Below are 13,984 nucleotides of genomic sequence, written 5' to 3'. Positions count from 1 at the left end.
CCTCCCCTCCCGATTTTACAATTACGCAGTAGTAACATCTCCCATTTGCGGTTGAGGAGGTCGCATGTCGTGGCCGATTTGCGTTGCAAAGGTCGCGGGCATAAAGAAGTGACTGAACGCATGATGTCGCGCGCCGAGTCTCCGTAGTCGCGCGGATTCACTCGTATCCACAGCGACGTCGCGGCGATGATGTCGCGCTTTCAAAGAACGTCTTTCGTTAGAGATTTACCTAAACGCGGTAAATGACGGTGCAGCCGCTGCCGCAGCACTGAAATTGCTCGCTCGCTCACTCTCGAAGAGAAAAGGACGCAGAGGCGTGGAGAGGAACCACAGATGAGCTGAGAAGCTGGCAGCCAGGCGGTGAGCCGGTGCCCAAGCTCTGTAGTCCTCGGTATACTGAGATATTTTGAGCCGTATTAATTAGTGGTGAAAAGTGGGAGGAAACTGGAGCCGTCGAGCGGCGTCTTCCCGCTTTCTACCTCGTGGCCTCTTCCCAAGCGCCCGTCCTTCCAGAGTGGACCACCACCAAGCCTTCCCCTCTGACGATATTCCCACTGAAGGTCTCGGGGCCTTCTCTGAATTGTTCCAAACAAGCCTTGCGTCCTCCTGAGCCCGCTCTGGCAATTCCGCCCGACTCTTTCCTTCTGTGCGACTGATCTTCTCCGTTCGACGCAACAAACCTCGTCTCAGAACGTTCCACAGCCTTCTGGCCCCTTCCTTTCTCAACGTCGCGCCCACGGCTGGCAACACACCTCCTTCACAAAGGAACAGGTCTTTAGACGTTGAGGCAAAAGTTACCCTGTCGCAAAGGCATATTGAGCGCTATTAGTAAATTTTACTTTTGTTATATTTAATGGGAGCGCTTTTACCATAACGAGCATCTGTTCAACCCACAGTGTTTGTTTAGCAAGCCTGACAGACTGTGTACGTTTAAACAAATGCTGATGGTTAATGTAAGTGTAGAAGAAGGCCAACAGCGCATTTTACACTAAAATATATTCTACGTTGGCTCCACGGTGATACAGAACAGAGGTTGATTGTTGTATTGCGCACGCGAGCGGGCGACTAGCTTCATGCCAGACTGAAGTCTGGCTGAAGGCCACAATTAGACGCAAAATGAGGCACGGGGACCCGTCTCCTTCCCACCCACCGCAGGCGTGAGTACGCGCGCGCCTGCGGGCATTGTACACACGGTTGGTTGTTATTCGTTTTACGTGAAATAAATATCCGTTCGCGTTTCCGCGCCGGGGCTTTTTTCACCTTGCACGTCGAATCTTATTTTCGGGTCATTACCGAGCGTTTGACGTTATTGTTTGTGCACCTCATTTAGTTGCTGTTGACGCTTTAATTAGATTTTGTACTTTGCATTTTTTTTTTGCACCGTTCGATTTTTTTTCCGTCGTTTCATAAAACACCCTTGAAGTCGCGTTCGTTCCCTTCACTCGGATGGCTTTAATTAGCAAAGTAAGTGGAATATTCCGCTTTTGGTATTTAGAGAGAATTAGTCTACCCTCGAGCACATGGATGCGTTTGTCTCGGTGGGCTGTTCACCTGTTTTAAAATAAACTCATTGCGAACGTTTACCGCAATGAGATGCTGCTTGTGTGAATGTGGTGGTGGTTGTTGTGGTCAATGTGGTGGTTGTTATTGTGGGCAGTGTGATGGTTGTGGTGAATATGGTGGTGGTGGTGAATGTGATGGTGGTGATTATTGTGGTGAATGTGGTGATGCTGTGATGGGGCTTTGTTGATTATGTATTGGTTGTTGAAATGTTATTGTTGGTATGCTGCTGGTATTGGTGTGGTTATACTCAATGTTACGCCACGCACTCCACAACATTTATAGGTGATAACCTTATTCATTAGTAAGCAACGTTGTATTGTTATTTCGATTAATCGTACAGTATTTTCTCTTCAACACAAATTGAATATATTGCAATGTAACGCCATTGCTGAAGTTAACAATAACAGCATAACAATAAACCACTTGCAGCATGTCAGCGTATCAATCGTTGTCCAAAATAACTTGCGTTGAAATGTTATTAACAGGTTACCTCCTGTCATTCTTTGTCTCTCCCAACACGTTCCCACACCTCCCTCTGCCTCTCCATGTCTCCCTCCACCACCCTCTACCCATCATTACCTCCGCACGGCTCTCCACACATCCCTTTACGTTCCCGTGCCCCCGTCACCTCCCCTATACCTCCACCACGGCCTTCCGCACGCCTCTCCCTCCGCCTCCCCCAACCCCCTTCGCCGCGTGCAGTGCTCAGTATCCGGGGGGCTCAGGACGACGACCCACCGGACCCCCAGCTCATGCGTCTGGACAACATGCTGCTGGCTGAGGGGGTGGCGGGTCCCGAGAAGGGCGGGGGATCTGCGGCGGCCGCGGCGGCCGCGGCGGTGGCCGGCGGCGCCAACGCCGACAACTCGGCGGAGCACTCGGACTACCGCGCCAAGCTCGCCCAGATCCGGCAGATCTACCACACGGAGCTGGAGAAGTACGAGCAGGTGAGGATGGTCAGTGGCTTTGAAACTTACGCAGGTTCACAGACACGCGCGTCCGTGGCGGCGGGCTTTCACGTTCGTCGCCACGGCGGCGGCGGCGGCGGCGGCGGCGGCGGTGGCGGCTGCGGCGGTGGTGGCGGTGGTGGCGGTGGTGGTGGCGGTGGTGGCGGTGGTGGTGGCGGTGGTGGTAGCCGTTGGTGGTAAAGGTGGAGTTGAACGAGCGACGGTGAGGAAGTGGATGCGACGGAGACGGTGGTTACGATGATGGATTTTTTGCGATGGTAGTAATGATGATGATGACGGTGATGGTGATGGTGATGATGATGGAAAGGTGGTGGGTTATATGGTAACAGCAATGTTAGCATAGATTTCAATGTGGAATTTATGATGACGATGGTAAAAGTAGAAGGCACCTGATGTATAAATGATGATCATGATCTTGCTAATGGTAAAGGTACTCCATCGTATAAATTATGTTGATAAATATTGTCTTGTGTATAAAGGATGATCATGATGATGAAAGTGATGGTACTCCATAAATAGCGATGCTGTCAACCCACACGGTTTACTCCGTAATCTTGTTTTCAGGTGCACACGGTGTACAGCCGTTTCAATACGAGCAAAAAAAATGTGTCTATTTCTTTGTTTTTCTCCCTTGTGATGGGACTTTGTAGGATGAACGTTGAGATGTTATAAGGGCACGGGGAGACCAATATGGTCTGAATTGGTCTATTAGAAGGTAGGGCACTGGTAAGGGGTTGACAGGCATGCTGATGGTAAATAAGAGTATATTGTGATGAAAAAATAAGACATGTGTTAAGATGTTCAAACACCAAATCGATACCTATTGCAAGGCGTCAAGTCTGCATTAACCACATGTACTTGTGGCAAAACATACAAACAAACAATGATACAATATAAGAGTATGTTGTCCAAATAATAATGTTGATGATGGCATCATCACCATCATAACAACTGTAGAAATACAATAAGTGAAATTGGGTCGGCCTACATCAGCGGCAGCGGCCGGCAGTTGAACATGAGCAGCAGCTCGATTCCGTTGTGAAAGAAGCTGCGAGCACGCGGAGCGGAACGTCGGGCATCGTGCCAAATGATGACAACAACAAACACGCACGGGGGGAGGGCTGCGATCGCGACGATGCCGCCGATGACGACGACGATGGTGACGATGCGACGGTGCTGACGTTGGTGTCACGATACCCCCCCACCCCCGCCGCCTCCCCCGCCTGCCCCTCCACCCCCCCCCCCCCAACCCTGGACGTCGTGCGGCAGGCGTGCAACGAGTTCACGACGCACGTCATGAACCTGCTGCGGGAGCAGAGCCGCACGCGGCCCATCTCGCCCAAGGAGATCGAGCGTATGGTGGGCATCATCCACCGCAAGTTCAGCTCCATCCAGATGCAGCTCAAGCAGAGCACCTGCGAGGCCGTCATGATCCTGCGCTCTCGGTTCCTCGACGCACGGTGAGAGCCGCCCGGCGGGAAACGGTGGCGAGGCGGTAACCACCTCGCCTGGTGTGCAGGAGGTCGTGGGTGTGAAACTGACCCTGACGCCTGTGGCTGTATATTTGGAGTTTGCGTGTCTCTCTCTCCCCCCCTGTGATCGCGTGGATTTTTCTCCGGGTCCTCCGATTTGTCCCTCCGCATTTAGAATCAACATCACGCGTTTAGAGTGTTTGGCTGCTATAAATTTCCACGTGATGAGCCACTTCGTTGAGCTACCATTTGTGGCCAGGTCGCTTCTGAAAAAGAGTTATACTGCTCAGTGGGCCTTACCTGGTCAAAGTTTTACATTTCGTTTAGATGATGAGAGGTGTGTTCTGAAGAGAGAGAGGAAACGTATTCGGATACGAAGAGATGTGAGATGTGGTAAGAAGAGCAAAGAGATGCATTCAGAATAAAGATAGGAGAGACGAGAGTGATGTGAGATGTATTCAAAAGACAGAGGAGATGTATTGAGAATAAAGAAGAGACAGATAGGACTTAACTTCCGTGACTGCAGAAATTAATATTCTTGGTTCTTTCGGGAAAGTCACGTAAGAAATAAGATATAAACACATAGGATTTTGCACGTAGTAGGCTTTCGCAAGCAATATCATCCATAATAGAGGTTTTTTTGGATTAGATCGCGTAAATATATAAATGTGTCGTTAAACCCGCCACCACCCAGTTGGTAAGGTTTGTCACGTAAACAGAACATACCAATACGGAACTAAACAGGAGGATTTCTACACAAATCTGGCTGTCACCTGATGAAGCTAGTTGTAATTACTGGCGAAACGTTCAACTCAGATTGTAAATGTTGTGGCTTTGCTCTCCAACACACCGGTTGGTGCTGTACCAGTGATGAATTGGCCACGTTCTGTTTACGTGACAACCCTTACTAGTTGGCTGTGTCGGGTGGTGGCGGGTTTTAACGACACATTTATATATTTACGCGATCTAAGCCCCCAAAAACCTGTATTATGGGAGAGAGATATGAGATGCATTCAGTAGAGAGAGATGGGAGATGCGTGTGTATGTGTGTGTGTGCGTACTTGTGGGGAGCGATAGTGTAGCGGTTAGCGCGCTGCGCTATGAACCCGGCGACCCGGGTTCGATTCCCGCTCACGGCCAACACCGGTGACGATTATCTGAACCGGTCCTGGGCCTCTACTAGGTCGATTCAGCCTCAAATGAGTACCTGGTGCGGTGTGTAAACATCACCACTAGGGAGACAAAGGCGGTCGGGCGTGGTGCTGGCCACCCACCCCCTCGTGTACCGTTGCGGCCTTGTTTAGGCTATATGGGGGATCTTTATCGTTGTGCATACTTGTGCTCCTGATTTGTCCAGAGACGCACGAGTCACATAGAGGCCATTCAGGGAAGTGTCGGTTTGTAAACAATCAGATCGGTGACATTGCTACATAAATTTGCCGGCTAATAGGAAAGAAACCCTTGACTACAAAAAGTCCATAAGACCATAAATGACCAAAGTCAGAGTGAGTGATTTCCCGCCGCTCAAATCAGCAACGAGGCACTGGTGCTCATCTCCTGTTGATAATTCTGCAGAGCCAGTGGTGTAAATACCCATGGACAATCACAGCTGTTGTCGTCTTCCCCACCGTGCGAGACTCATTGTATCGACCCCAGAGGGCCGATGGGCTGAGTCAACCGCCCTCAACCAGGATTTGAACTCTGAACTTTCCGATTGCTGCGAGTCCCCTCGCTCGCTCGCACCCTCGCCAGCTCTGCCGCTGGGCTGCCCGGTCGCTTAGACGGCGAACACGGGAAAAAAGCGGCGATGAAATATCTCGAATGCCGCGTTGTAATCACGGCGCCGGCAGAGGCGTCGGCGTTAACGTTGTGCGTAATAACAGTAATTAAAACAAAAGCGTCACGGGGAGCACGTCAAGGTAATGCACCATTGCTGGCAGGGGTCTCTCCAACTGCGGAATTTACAAATGAGGGAAGGCTACGCCTACCCCGCCGCCCCCTTGCACGAGCCCCGCTAATTCCACAGGAGGTGGGACGTTCCAAAATAAATCCGCGCGCTCCCGCGTTCGGTCACGAGTGCGTCAGATACGAGAGGGGGTGGGGGGGGTCGCAGTAGGCGGGCGCGCGCCGATCGGCACGGAACGTTTCTCCCGCTGCCCGAAGAGTTCTCCGTAAGTTTCGCTTTTGTCCGTGGTTATTTTTGCCAAATCCTTCGTACATATCTGTGATTTACTTGAGCAGCTCTTGGCAACACGTGCTGTTCCATTGATTGTGGCCTGTATTCGTCTGATTGCATTTTATTGTCACTAATGAATTCCTCTGCTATGAATAGCGTGCTCACGTAGTGCGAGCAATTACGATGCAATGCGCTATTGCGAACAAAAACTCGAGGTCGACTTCTTCACTCTCGGGCTGTTTCCACCATTCTATTCACCCTGGTTTGGAAGGCGGGGGGGGGGGAGTTTAAAAAGATTCCAACGCTGAAAACGTAACCACAAATTTACCCGGTTGGCACAACGCATTGCAACAAGCCGCGCCACCACCACCTCCGCTATTGATTTCACACGCATCCATCCGAGCGGCGATAGCGTCATATTATAGCCCCAAATCATGGGGGGGAGGGGTGGCAGTGGGTCATCGATTCGTGGCAAGATGTTAACTACCTCTCCTGTTATGCAGGAGATCGTGGGTTCAATCCCGACCCTGACGCCTGTATATTTGAAGTTTGCGTGCCTCTCTCTCTCCGTGGTCGTCTGGATTTCTCTCCGGGTACTCCGGTTTTTTCCACCAACATTTAGAATCAACATCACGCATTTAGAGTATTTGGCTGCTATACATTTCCACGTGAGAAACCACTTCGTTGAGCTATCATTTGTGGGCAGTTCGCTTCTGAAAAAGAGCTATACAGCTCAGTGGGCCTTATCCTGGTAAAATAAAAAGTTTAGTTTCGTTAATATAAAAAATATAAAGTTTAGTTTAGTTAATATAAAAAAGTAAAGTTTAGTTAATATTAAAAATTTTAAGTTTAGTTAATATTAAAAATAAAAAGTTAACTTTAGTTAATATAAAAAATTAAAAGTTTAGTTAATATTAAAAATTAAAAGTTTAGTTTAGTACAGTTAGTTTAGCTTCCCTCCACCGCATTCCGCATTGATCGCATTTGTGACGTTATCGAAAGGCGCAAACAAAGCCCAGCTGAGCCCCATCTCGTGACGGTGTGATGCGTAATTAACCGCTGCTGCTGCTGCTGCCTGCTTTGGTGTTTTGCACAGACGCAAGCGTCGCAACTTCAGCAAGCAGGCGACAGAGATTCTCAACGAGTACTTCTACTCGCACCTGAGCAACCCCTACCCCAGCGAGGAGGCCAAGGAGGAGCTGGCGAAAAAATGCGGCATCACTGTCTCGCAGGTCAGCCATCCCGGCGCCTCTGCGTCCTCCGCGCTTGTGCGTGCGTGTGTGTGTCGTGTGTGTGTCGTGTGTGTGTCGTGTGTGTGTCGTGTGCGTGTCGTGTGCGTGTCGTGTGCGTGCGTGTGCGCCTGTGTGCGCCTGTGTGCGTGTCGTGTGCGTGTCGTGTGCGTGCGTGTGTGTGTCATGTGTGTGTCGTGTGTGTGTCGTGTGTGTGTCGTGTGCGTGTCGTGTGCGTGTCGTGTGCGTGCGTGTGTACGTATGGGGAGCGGTAGTGTAGCTATTAGTGCTACGCTGCACTAGGAACCCGGCGACCCGAGTTCTATTCCCGCTTATGGCAACCAATACCGGTGACGATTATCTGAATCGGTGCTGAGCCTCCCCGAGGTTAACTCAGCCTTAACGAGTACCCGGTGCGGTGTGTAAACATCGGCACTGGGGAGACAAAGGCGGCCGGGCGTGGTGGTGGCCACACCACCCCCTCGTGTACCGTTCCGGCCTTAATAGCGCTCGCTAACAGCACTTGTGTTTGTTTTTATTTTTGTGTGTCAGTCTGTTTGTGTTGTGTCTCTGTCAGCCTGTTTTGTGTTGGCATCTCTATCAATGTCCATATTTTCTAACTGTTTGTGCGTCCGTCTGTGCGTCAATACGTGTCAATGTGTCTGCCTGTTAGCGGCGTGTGTCACTCTGTGTGTGTGCCAATCTGGTGGGGAGCGGTGGTGTATCGGTTAGCGCTACGCTGCACTACGAACCTGGCGACCCGAGTTCTATTCCCGCTCACGGCCAACACCAGTGACGATTATCTGAACCGGTCCTTGGCCTCCCCTAGGTCGACTCGGCCTCAAATGAGTACCTGGTGCAGTGTGTAAACATCGCCACTGGGGAGACAAAGGCGGCCGGGCGTGGTGCTGGCCACCCACCTCCTCGCGTGCCGTGCTGGCCTTCATAGGTGCTCGCTAACAGCACTTGCCCCAAGAGTCCGTTGCAGGCTATACGGGGGATCTTTGTCTTTTTTTTGTGTCGGTCTGTCCGACAGTCTGCCAGCGCGTCCATCAAGCCAAGCGGTCAGAGATACATTCTCTGGCTACTTGCCTGTCATACACGCGATGTATGTGAGGGGTGATGGACAGGTGTGTGGCCCCATGCAGCGTAGAAGCGATGCTAAATAAAACACAACGGTTACGGAGTCGCCGCTCTTGACTGCACGTCCATCCGACCGAACGTCACGGCGACGCAGCATTCGCTCCGCTGGTGGGACCGTTGACTTCCTCGTGCGGGGAGGTGTTAGGGGGGCTTGGGGGTACAATGTATAAAACGATGCTGAAACAGCCGTCATAGGTCAAGGTTCCGCTTCTGGTGGATGGACCGCTACGTGAGCGAGCTCTGTGTGGCCCCTACTGTGCTACTTGGGCTACTCGTCCATCATGCAAGAGCTAAATAAAAACAAATATCGACGAACTATTTTTTATTTTACCAGGTAAGGGCACACTGAGCTATACACTGGCCACAAAGAATAACTCGACAAGTGGCTTATCGCGTGGAACATTTGTCGCGGTCAAATACTCTAAGCAGCACATTTACAAATGTGGAGGGAGAAACCAGAGGCCCTGGAGAACAATCCACCCGACCACGAGGAGAACGAAGTGGCTTCTCACGTGGAAATTTGTAACAGCCAAATAGTCCAAATGCATTTTGATTCTAAATGTGGAGGAATTAACCGGAGGCCCCAGAGAAAAATCCACACGACAACGGGGAGAACTTGCAAAACTCCAAACACACAACAGGCGTCAGGGTCGGCATCGAAGCCACGATCTCCTATATACCCGGCAAAGTAGTTAACATATCATGCTTCAAAAAATAACTCCTGCACACAAACAGGATACGAATCTAGATGTCCTTTACATGTTTTCCCCAAATAAACGTGTAGTAAATGCCTTTACAGGAGGAGGAATGAGCAGCATGTGACAAATTCCATCCAATCGCAGACGGCTCCGGTTGGGAAATAAAAACTGTCAAATCGCCGTCCAAATTGCGGCAGCAACTCAATGCAGCGGGATGGCGAGAGAGCAAAAAAAATTGCCTTTTGAATGAATGGCAAAAATCACTTCACGAATGTGCAAGCCAAAGAGAGCACTGAACAACGTGTTTAGACGCGCGCCCAGGCTGCGTGTTTCCGGCTGTCCGACATGAGCAGAGAGATTTCGCGAATAGGCAGACGAAAAAAAAAGAAGACTGAGAAAAGGCAAAGAATAAGAGAAAAATTAAAATAAGAAGAAAATCTAAATAAGAAGAAAATCAAGATAAGAAGAGGAAAAGAAGATGAAAATTAAGAAGAAAAAGAAGAAAAGAAAAATAAGAGAATAAGAGAAAAATAAGGAGAAAAATAGAATAAAAATAAGAAGATTAAAATTAGAGGAAGAAAGTCAAAGAAGAAGGAGAATAAGGAGAGGAAATAAATATTCTTGGTTTTTTCGGTAAAGGTCACTGAGAACAAAACTTAAAAGCAAAAAACCCACGACATTTCGATTGCAACACAAGCTTTTCATTTTTGTTTTCTATCTACGTGACTCTACCGAAAGAACCAAGAATATGAATTCCTGCAGTCACGAAAGTTTTAAGTCTAAAGGAGAGAAAGAAGAATGAAAACGAAGAACGTAAAGAAACGTGAGAGCAGATCGGACGAGCTTTTGTGACGTCACCGCCAAGCGAAGCGCCGGAGAGCGATGCCCCCGCCGTGGCGTTGGAGTCTCGTCGGGCTCGACGCCACCGCCGCCGCGCTCATGGCTCACGGCTCACGGCTGTCGGGGAAAAATACAAACGAAAGTTTCTTCGCGTGAAAAAGCGTCGTCGTCGACGCGCGCGAGAGCCTTTCGCAGTCGAAGGACGAAAACTGCGGTTTGGGTGGCGCGCAGGAAGGGCGTGCCCGTTGCCCGAATGTCGGCAACTTCTTGATGAGACTCTCTGCTTTAGAGTATGTTGCCGTATGCTGACGTGCGGGGGAAACACAAACTCAAGACAAAAAGCACTTCAAAGGAAATGAGTTTGTCAATCTCGATTTAAAAGTGCACGGGCTCCAGCGGTTTCCTAACAGCGGGAGGAAGAGCGTTGCAGACGGCCGCAGAAGCGCATCCGAAAGCGCCGGGCGATGCCGCTGGACGTCCTCCTCGTTCACAAAACATGGACTCTTCTATCTTGATTTGAAGCTTTCGTGACTGCAGGAATCCATACTCTTTGGTTCTTTCGGTAAAGTCACGTGGGTACAAAATAAAATAAATCACGACGTTTCGGACGCTTGTGTTGCGCCCGAAACGTCGTGATTTATTTTACTTAATACCTACGTGACTTTACGGTTGCGCATCAACACGACGGGAGATCTCAAATTGGCAGGATTGCATCTCTCCCGTGAACAGGCGACGATTCTTGGTGGGGCGACCATTTTTGTTCGTTTTGCAAGCAAACGGTGACGTATCAGTCGGACCGCTCTCTAATTGGACAAGAAAGCACGCACACACGTCAGTGTTTTTGAACGGGAGATGCGCAACGACCACGACGTCTATCCGCTCTCGAGACGAAATCGCCCGCCGGAATCTCGTAGAACCCCTGAGAGAGAGAGAGACGGGAACCGGAGCGGGGGGCTGTGATCGACGGCCAAGGGTTGCCCAGGACTCGGACCGTCGACAAGTCCCCTGGGGGGGGGGGGGGGGGGGGGGGGACTCCATTGAGGAGTCTCGGCCGCCACTCTCATTTTGCTGATATCTCCATAGGTCGAGCAGAGAGATGATAAGACGGTTATTAGTCGCGTATCGTTGTTCTCAATTCTTGGATGGAAACCAGATTCTTACGCTCACAATACGCGCGTTGAAATTTGTACGTAAGATTTCATTACTTAGAATCAATGCATATCATATGCTAATCTTACGTGGAGGTCGGTGGAACTAATTAAACGGCTTAGAACATATTAGGCAGACGAGACGGACAATGAAAGTGGGACAATACAAGTGGGACAGTGCGAGTGAGACTATAAATTGGACACTAAAAATGGGACAATATAAATGACACAATGCGAGTGAGATAAACAATATATTCCTGAGTGGACTCAAAAACCCCCAATTGTGACAATTAATCAAATTGATAGGGGTGGCAGTGGGTGGGTTGGGGGTGAATCGTTACACACCCTAATTACAATGCAATTAAATACATATTCGGTAATGATTTCCATGTTTGTGCGATGTGATGTTTGAGCGAGAGAGAGAGAGAGCCATGGACACGCGCTCGCATGCCACGCGTGGCCCCGATGACTTTGTGATTGGCTGCGTCGGGTGGTGGCGGGTTTTAACGACACATTTATATCCATATAATTTTTGGTTCTTTCGGCAAAGCCACGTAGGTGGAATAATAATAGACCACGACGTTTCGATCGCAACAACAAGCGACCGTCTTCAGGTGAGAGACATTTAGATTCACGCGATCTGACCCAAACCAAACACTCCCCCCCTTTATTATGGATAATGTTTGTCGCGAATACCTTCTTATTAAACTGTGAGAGAGGGGGAAGTCAAACATCGTACCGGCGACTGTCATAACAGCACACAGGTTCCGGAGTGCAACGCAGAGTGACGGCACCGCAATCATGGAACCGAGACCCCCCCACTAATGTAGATCGCTGACTCATGGAACCGTGACCCCCCCCCCCCACTAATGTAGATCGCTGACTCATGGAACCGAGACCCCCCCCCCCACTAATGTAGATCGCTGACTCATGGAACCGAGACCCCCGCCCCCCACTAATGTAGATCACTGACTCATGGAACCGAGACCCCCCCCCCCCACTAATGTAGATCACTGACTCATGGAACCGAGACCCCCCCCCCACTAATGTAGATCACTGACTCATGGAACCGAGACCCCCCCCCCCCCACTAATGTAGATCACTGACTCATGGAACCGAGACCCCCCCCCCCCCCACTAATGTAGATCACTGACTCATGGAACCGAGACCCCCCCCCCACTAATGTAGATCACTGACTCATGGAACCGAGACCCCCCCCCACTAAGGTAGATCACTGACTCATGGAACCGAGACCCCCCACCCACTAATGTAGATCACTGACTCATGGAACCGAGACCCCCCCCCCCCCACTAATGTAGATCACTGACTCATGGAACCGAGACCCCCCCACCCACTAATGTAGATCACTGACTCATGGAACCGAGACCCCCCCCCCCCCCACTAATGTAGATCGCTGACTCATGGAACCGAGACACCCCCCCCCACACTAATGCAGATCACTGACTCATGGAACCAAGACCCCCCCACCCACTAATGTAGATCACTGACTCATGGAACCGAGACCCCCCCCCCCACTAATGTAGATCACTGACTCATGGAACCAAGACCCCCCCCACCCACTAATGTAGATCGCTGACTCATGGAACCGAGACCCCCCCACGACTAATGTAGATCGCTGACTCATGGAACCGAGACCCCCCCCCCCCCACTAATGTAGATCGCTGACTCATGGAACCGAGACCCCCCCCACTAATGCAGATCACTGACTCATGGAACCGAGACCCCCCCCTCCACTAATGCAGATCACTGACTCATGGAACCGAGACCCCCCCCCCACTAATGCAGATCACTGACTCATGGAACCGAGACCCCCCCCCCCACTAATGTAGATCACTGACTCATGGAACCGAGACCCCCCCCCCCCACTAATGTAGATCACTGACTCATGGAACCGAGACCCCCCCACCACTAATGTAGATCACTGACTCATGGAACCGAGACCCCCCCCCCCCACTAATGTAGATCGCTGACTCATGGAACCGAGACCCCCCCCCCACTAATGTAGATCGCTGACTCATGGAACCGAGACCCCCCCCCACTAATGTAGATCACTGACTCATGGAGCAGAGACCCCCCCCCCACTAATGTAGATCACTGACTCATGGAGCAGAGACCCCCCCACTAATGTAGATCACTGACTCATGGAACCGAGACCCCCCCCCCCCCACTAATGTAGATCGCTGACTCATGGAACCGAGACCTCCCCCCCCCACTAATGTAGATCACTGACTCATGGAACCGAGACCCCCCCCCCCCCACTAATGTAGATCGCTGACTCATGGAACCGAGACCCCCCCCCCCCACTAATGTAGATCGCTGACTCATGGAACCGAGACCCCCCCCCCCACTAATGTAGATCACTGACTCATGGAACCGAGACTCCCCCCCACTAATGTAGATCGCTGATTCATGGAACCGAGACCCCCCCCCCCACTAATGTAGATCGCTGACTCATGGAACCGAGACCCCCCCCCCACTAATGTAGATCGCTGACTCATGGAACCGAGACCCCCCCCCCCCACTAATGTAGATCACTGACTCATGGAACCGAGACCCCCCCCCACTAATGTAGATCGCTGACTCATGGAACCGAGACCCCCCCCCCCCACTAATGTAGATCACTGACTCATGGAACCGAGACCCCCCCACTAATGTAGATCACTGACTCATGGAACAGAGACCCCCCCACCACTAATGTAGATCACTGACTCATGGAACAGAGACCC

The 13,984-nt window shown here is 50.8% G+C and overlaps 1 protein-coding gene across 3 annotated transcripts in view; it reads left to right on the top strand.

Moving 5' to 3' along the window:
• Positions 1-13,984, top strand: part of LOC144724411 (pre-B-cell leukemia transcription factor 1-like) — a 230,024-nt gene that overhangs the window by 180,429 nt on the left and 35,611 nt on the right. For all 3 annotated transcript variants that reach the window (XM_078603519.1, XM_078603520.1, XM_078603518.1), the window contains 3 exons: positions 2,266-2,510; positions 3,801-3,991; positions 7,276-7,411. In XM_078603519.1, the coding sequence (XP_078459645.1) occupies positions 2,266-2,510; positions 3,801-3,991; positions 7,276-7,411 (572 nt within the window). The remainder of the gene's footprint in view (positions 1-2,265; positions 2,511-3,800; positions 3,992-7,275; positions 7,412-13,984) is intronic.

The sequence above is a fragment of the Lampetra planeri genome, chromosome 20 (assembly GCF_965212315.1).
Source record: "Lampetra planeri chromosome 20, kcLamPlan1.2.h2, whole genome shotgun sequence".
NCBI lineage: Eukaryota > Metazoa > Chordata > Hyperoartia > Petromyzontiformes > Petromyzontidae > Lampetra > Lampetra planeri.
Note: the sequence above shows the minus strand (reverse complement) of the source record. Positions and strands in the feature narration are given on the sequence as shown.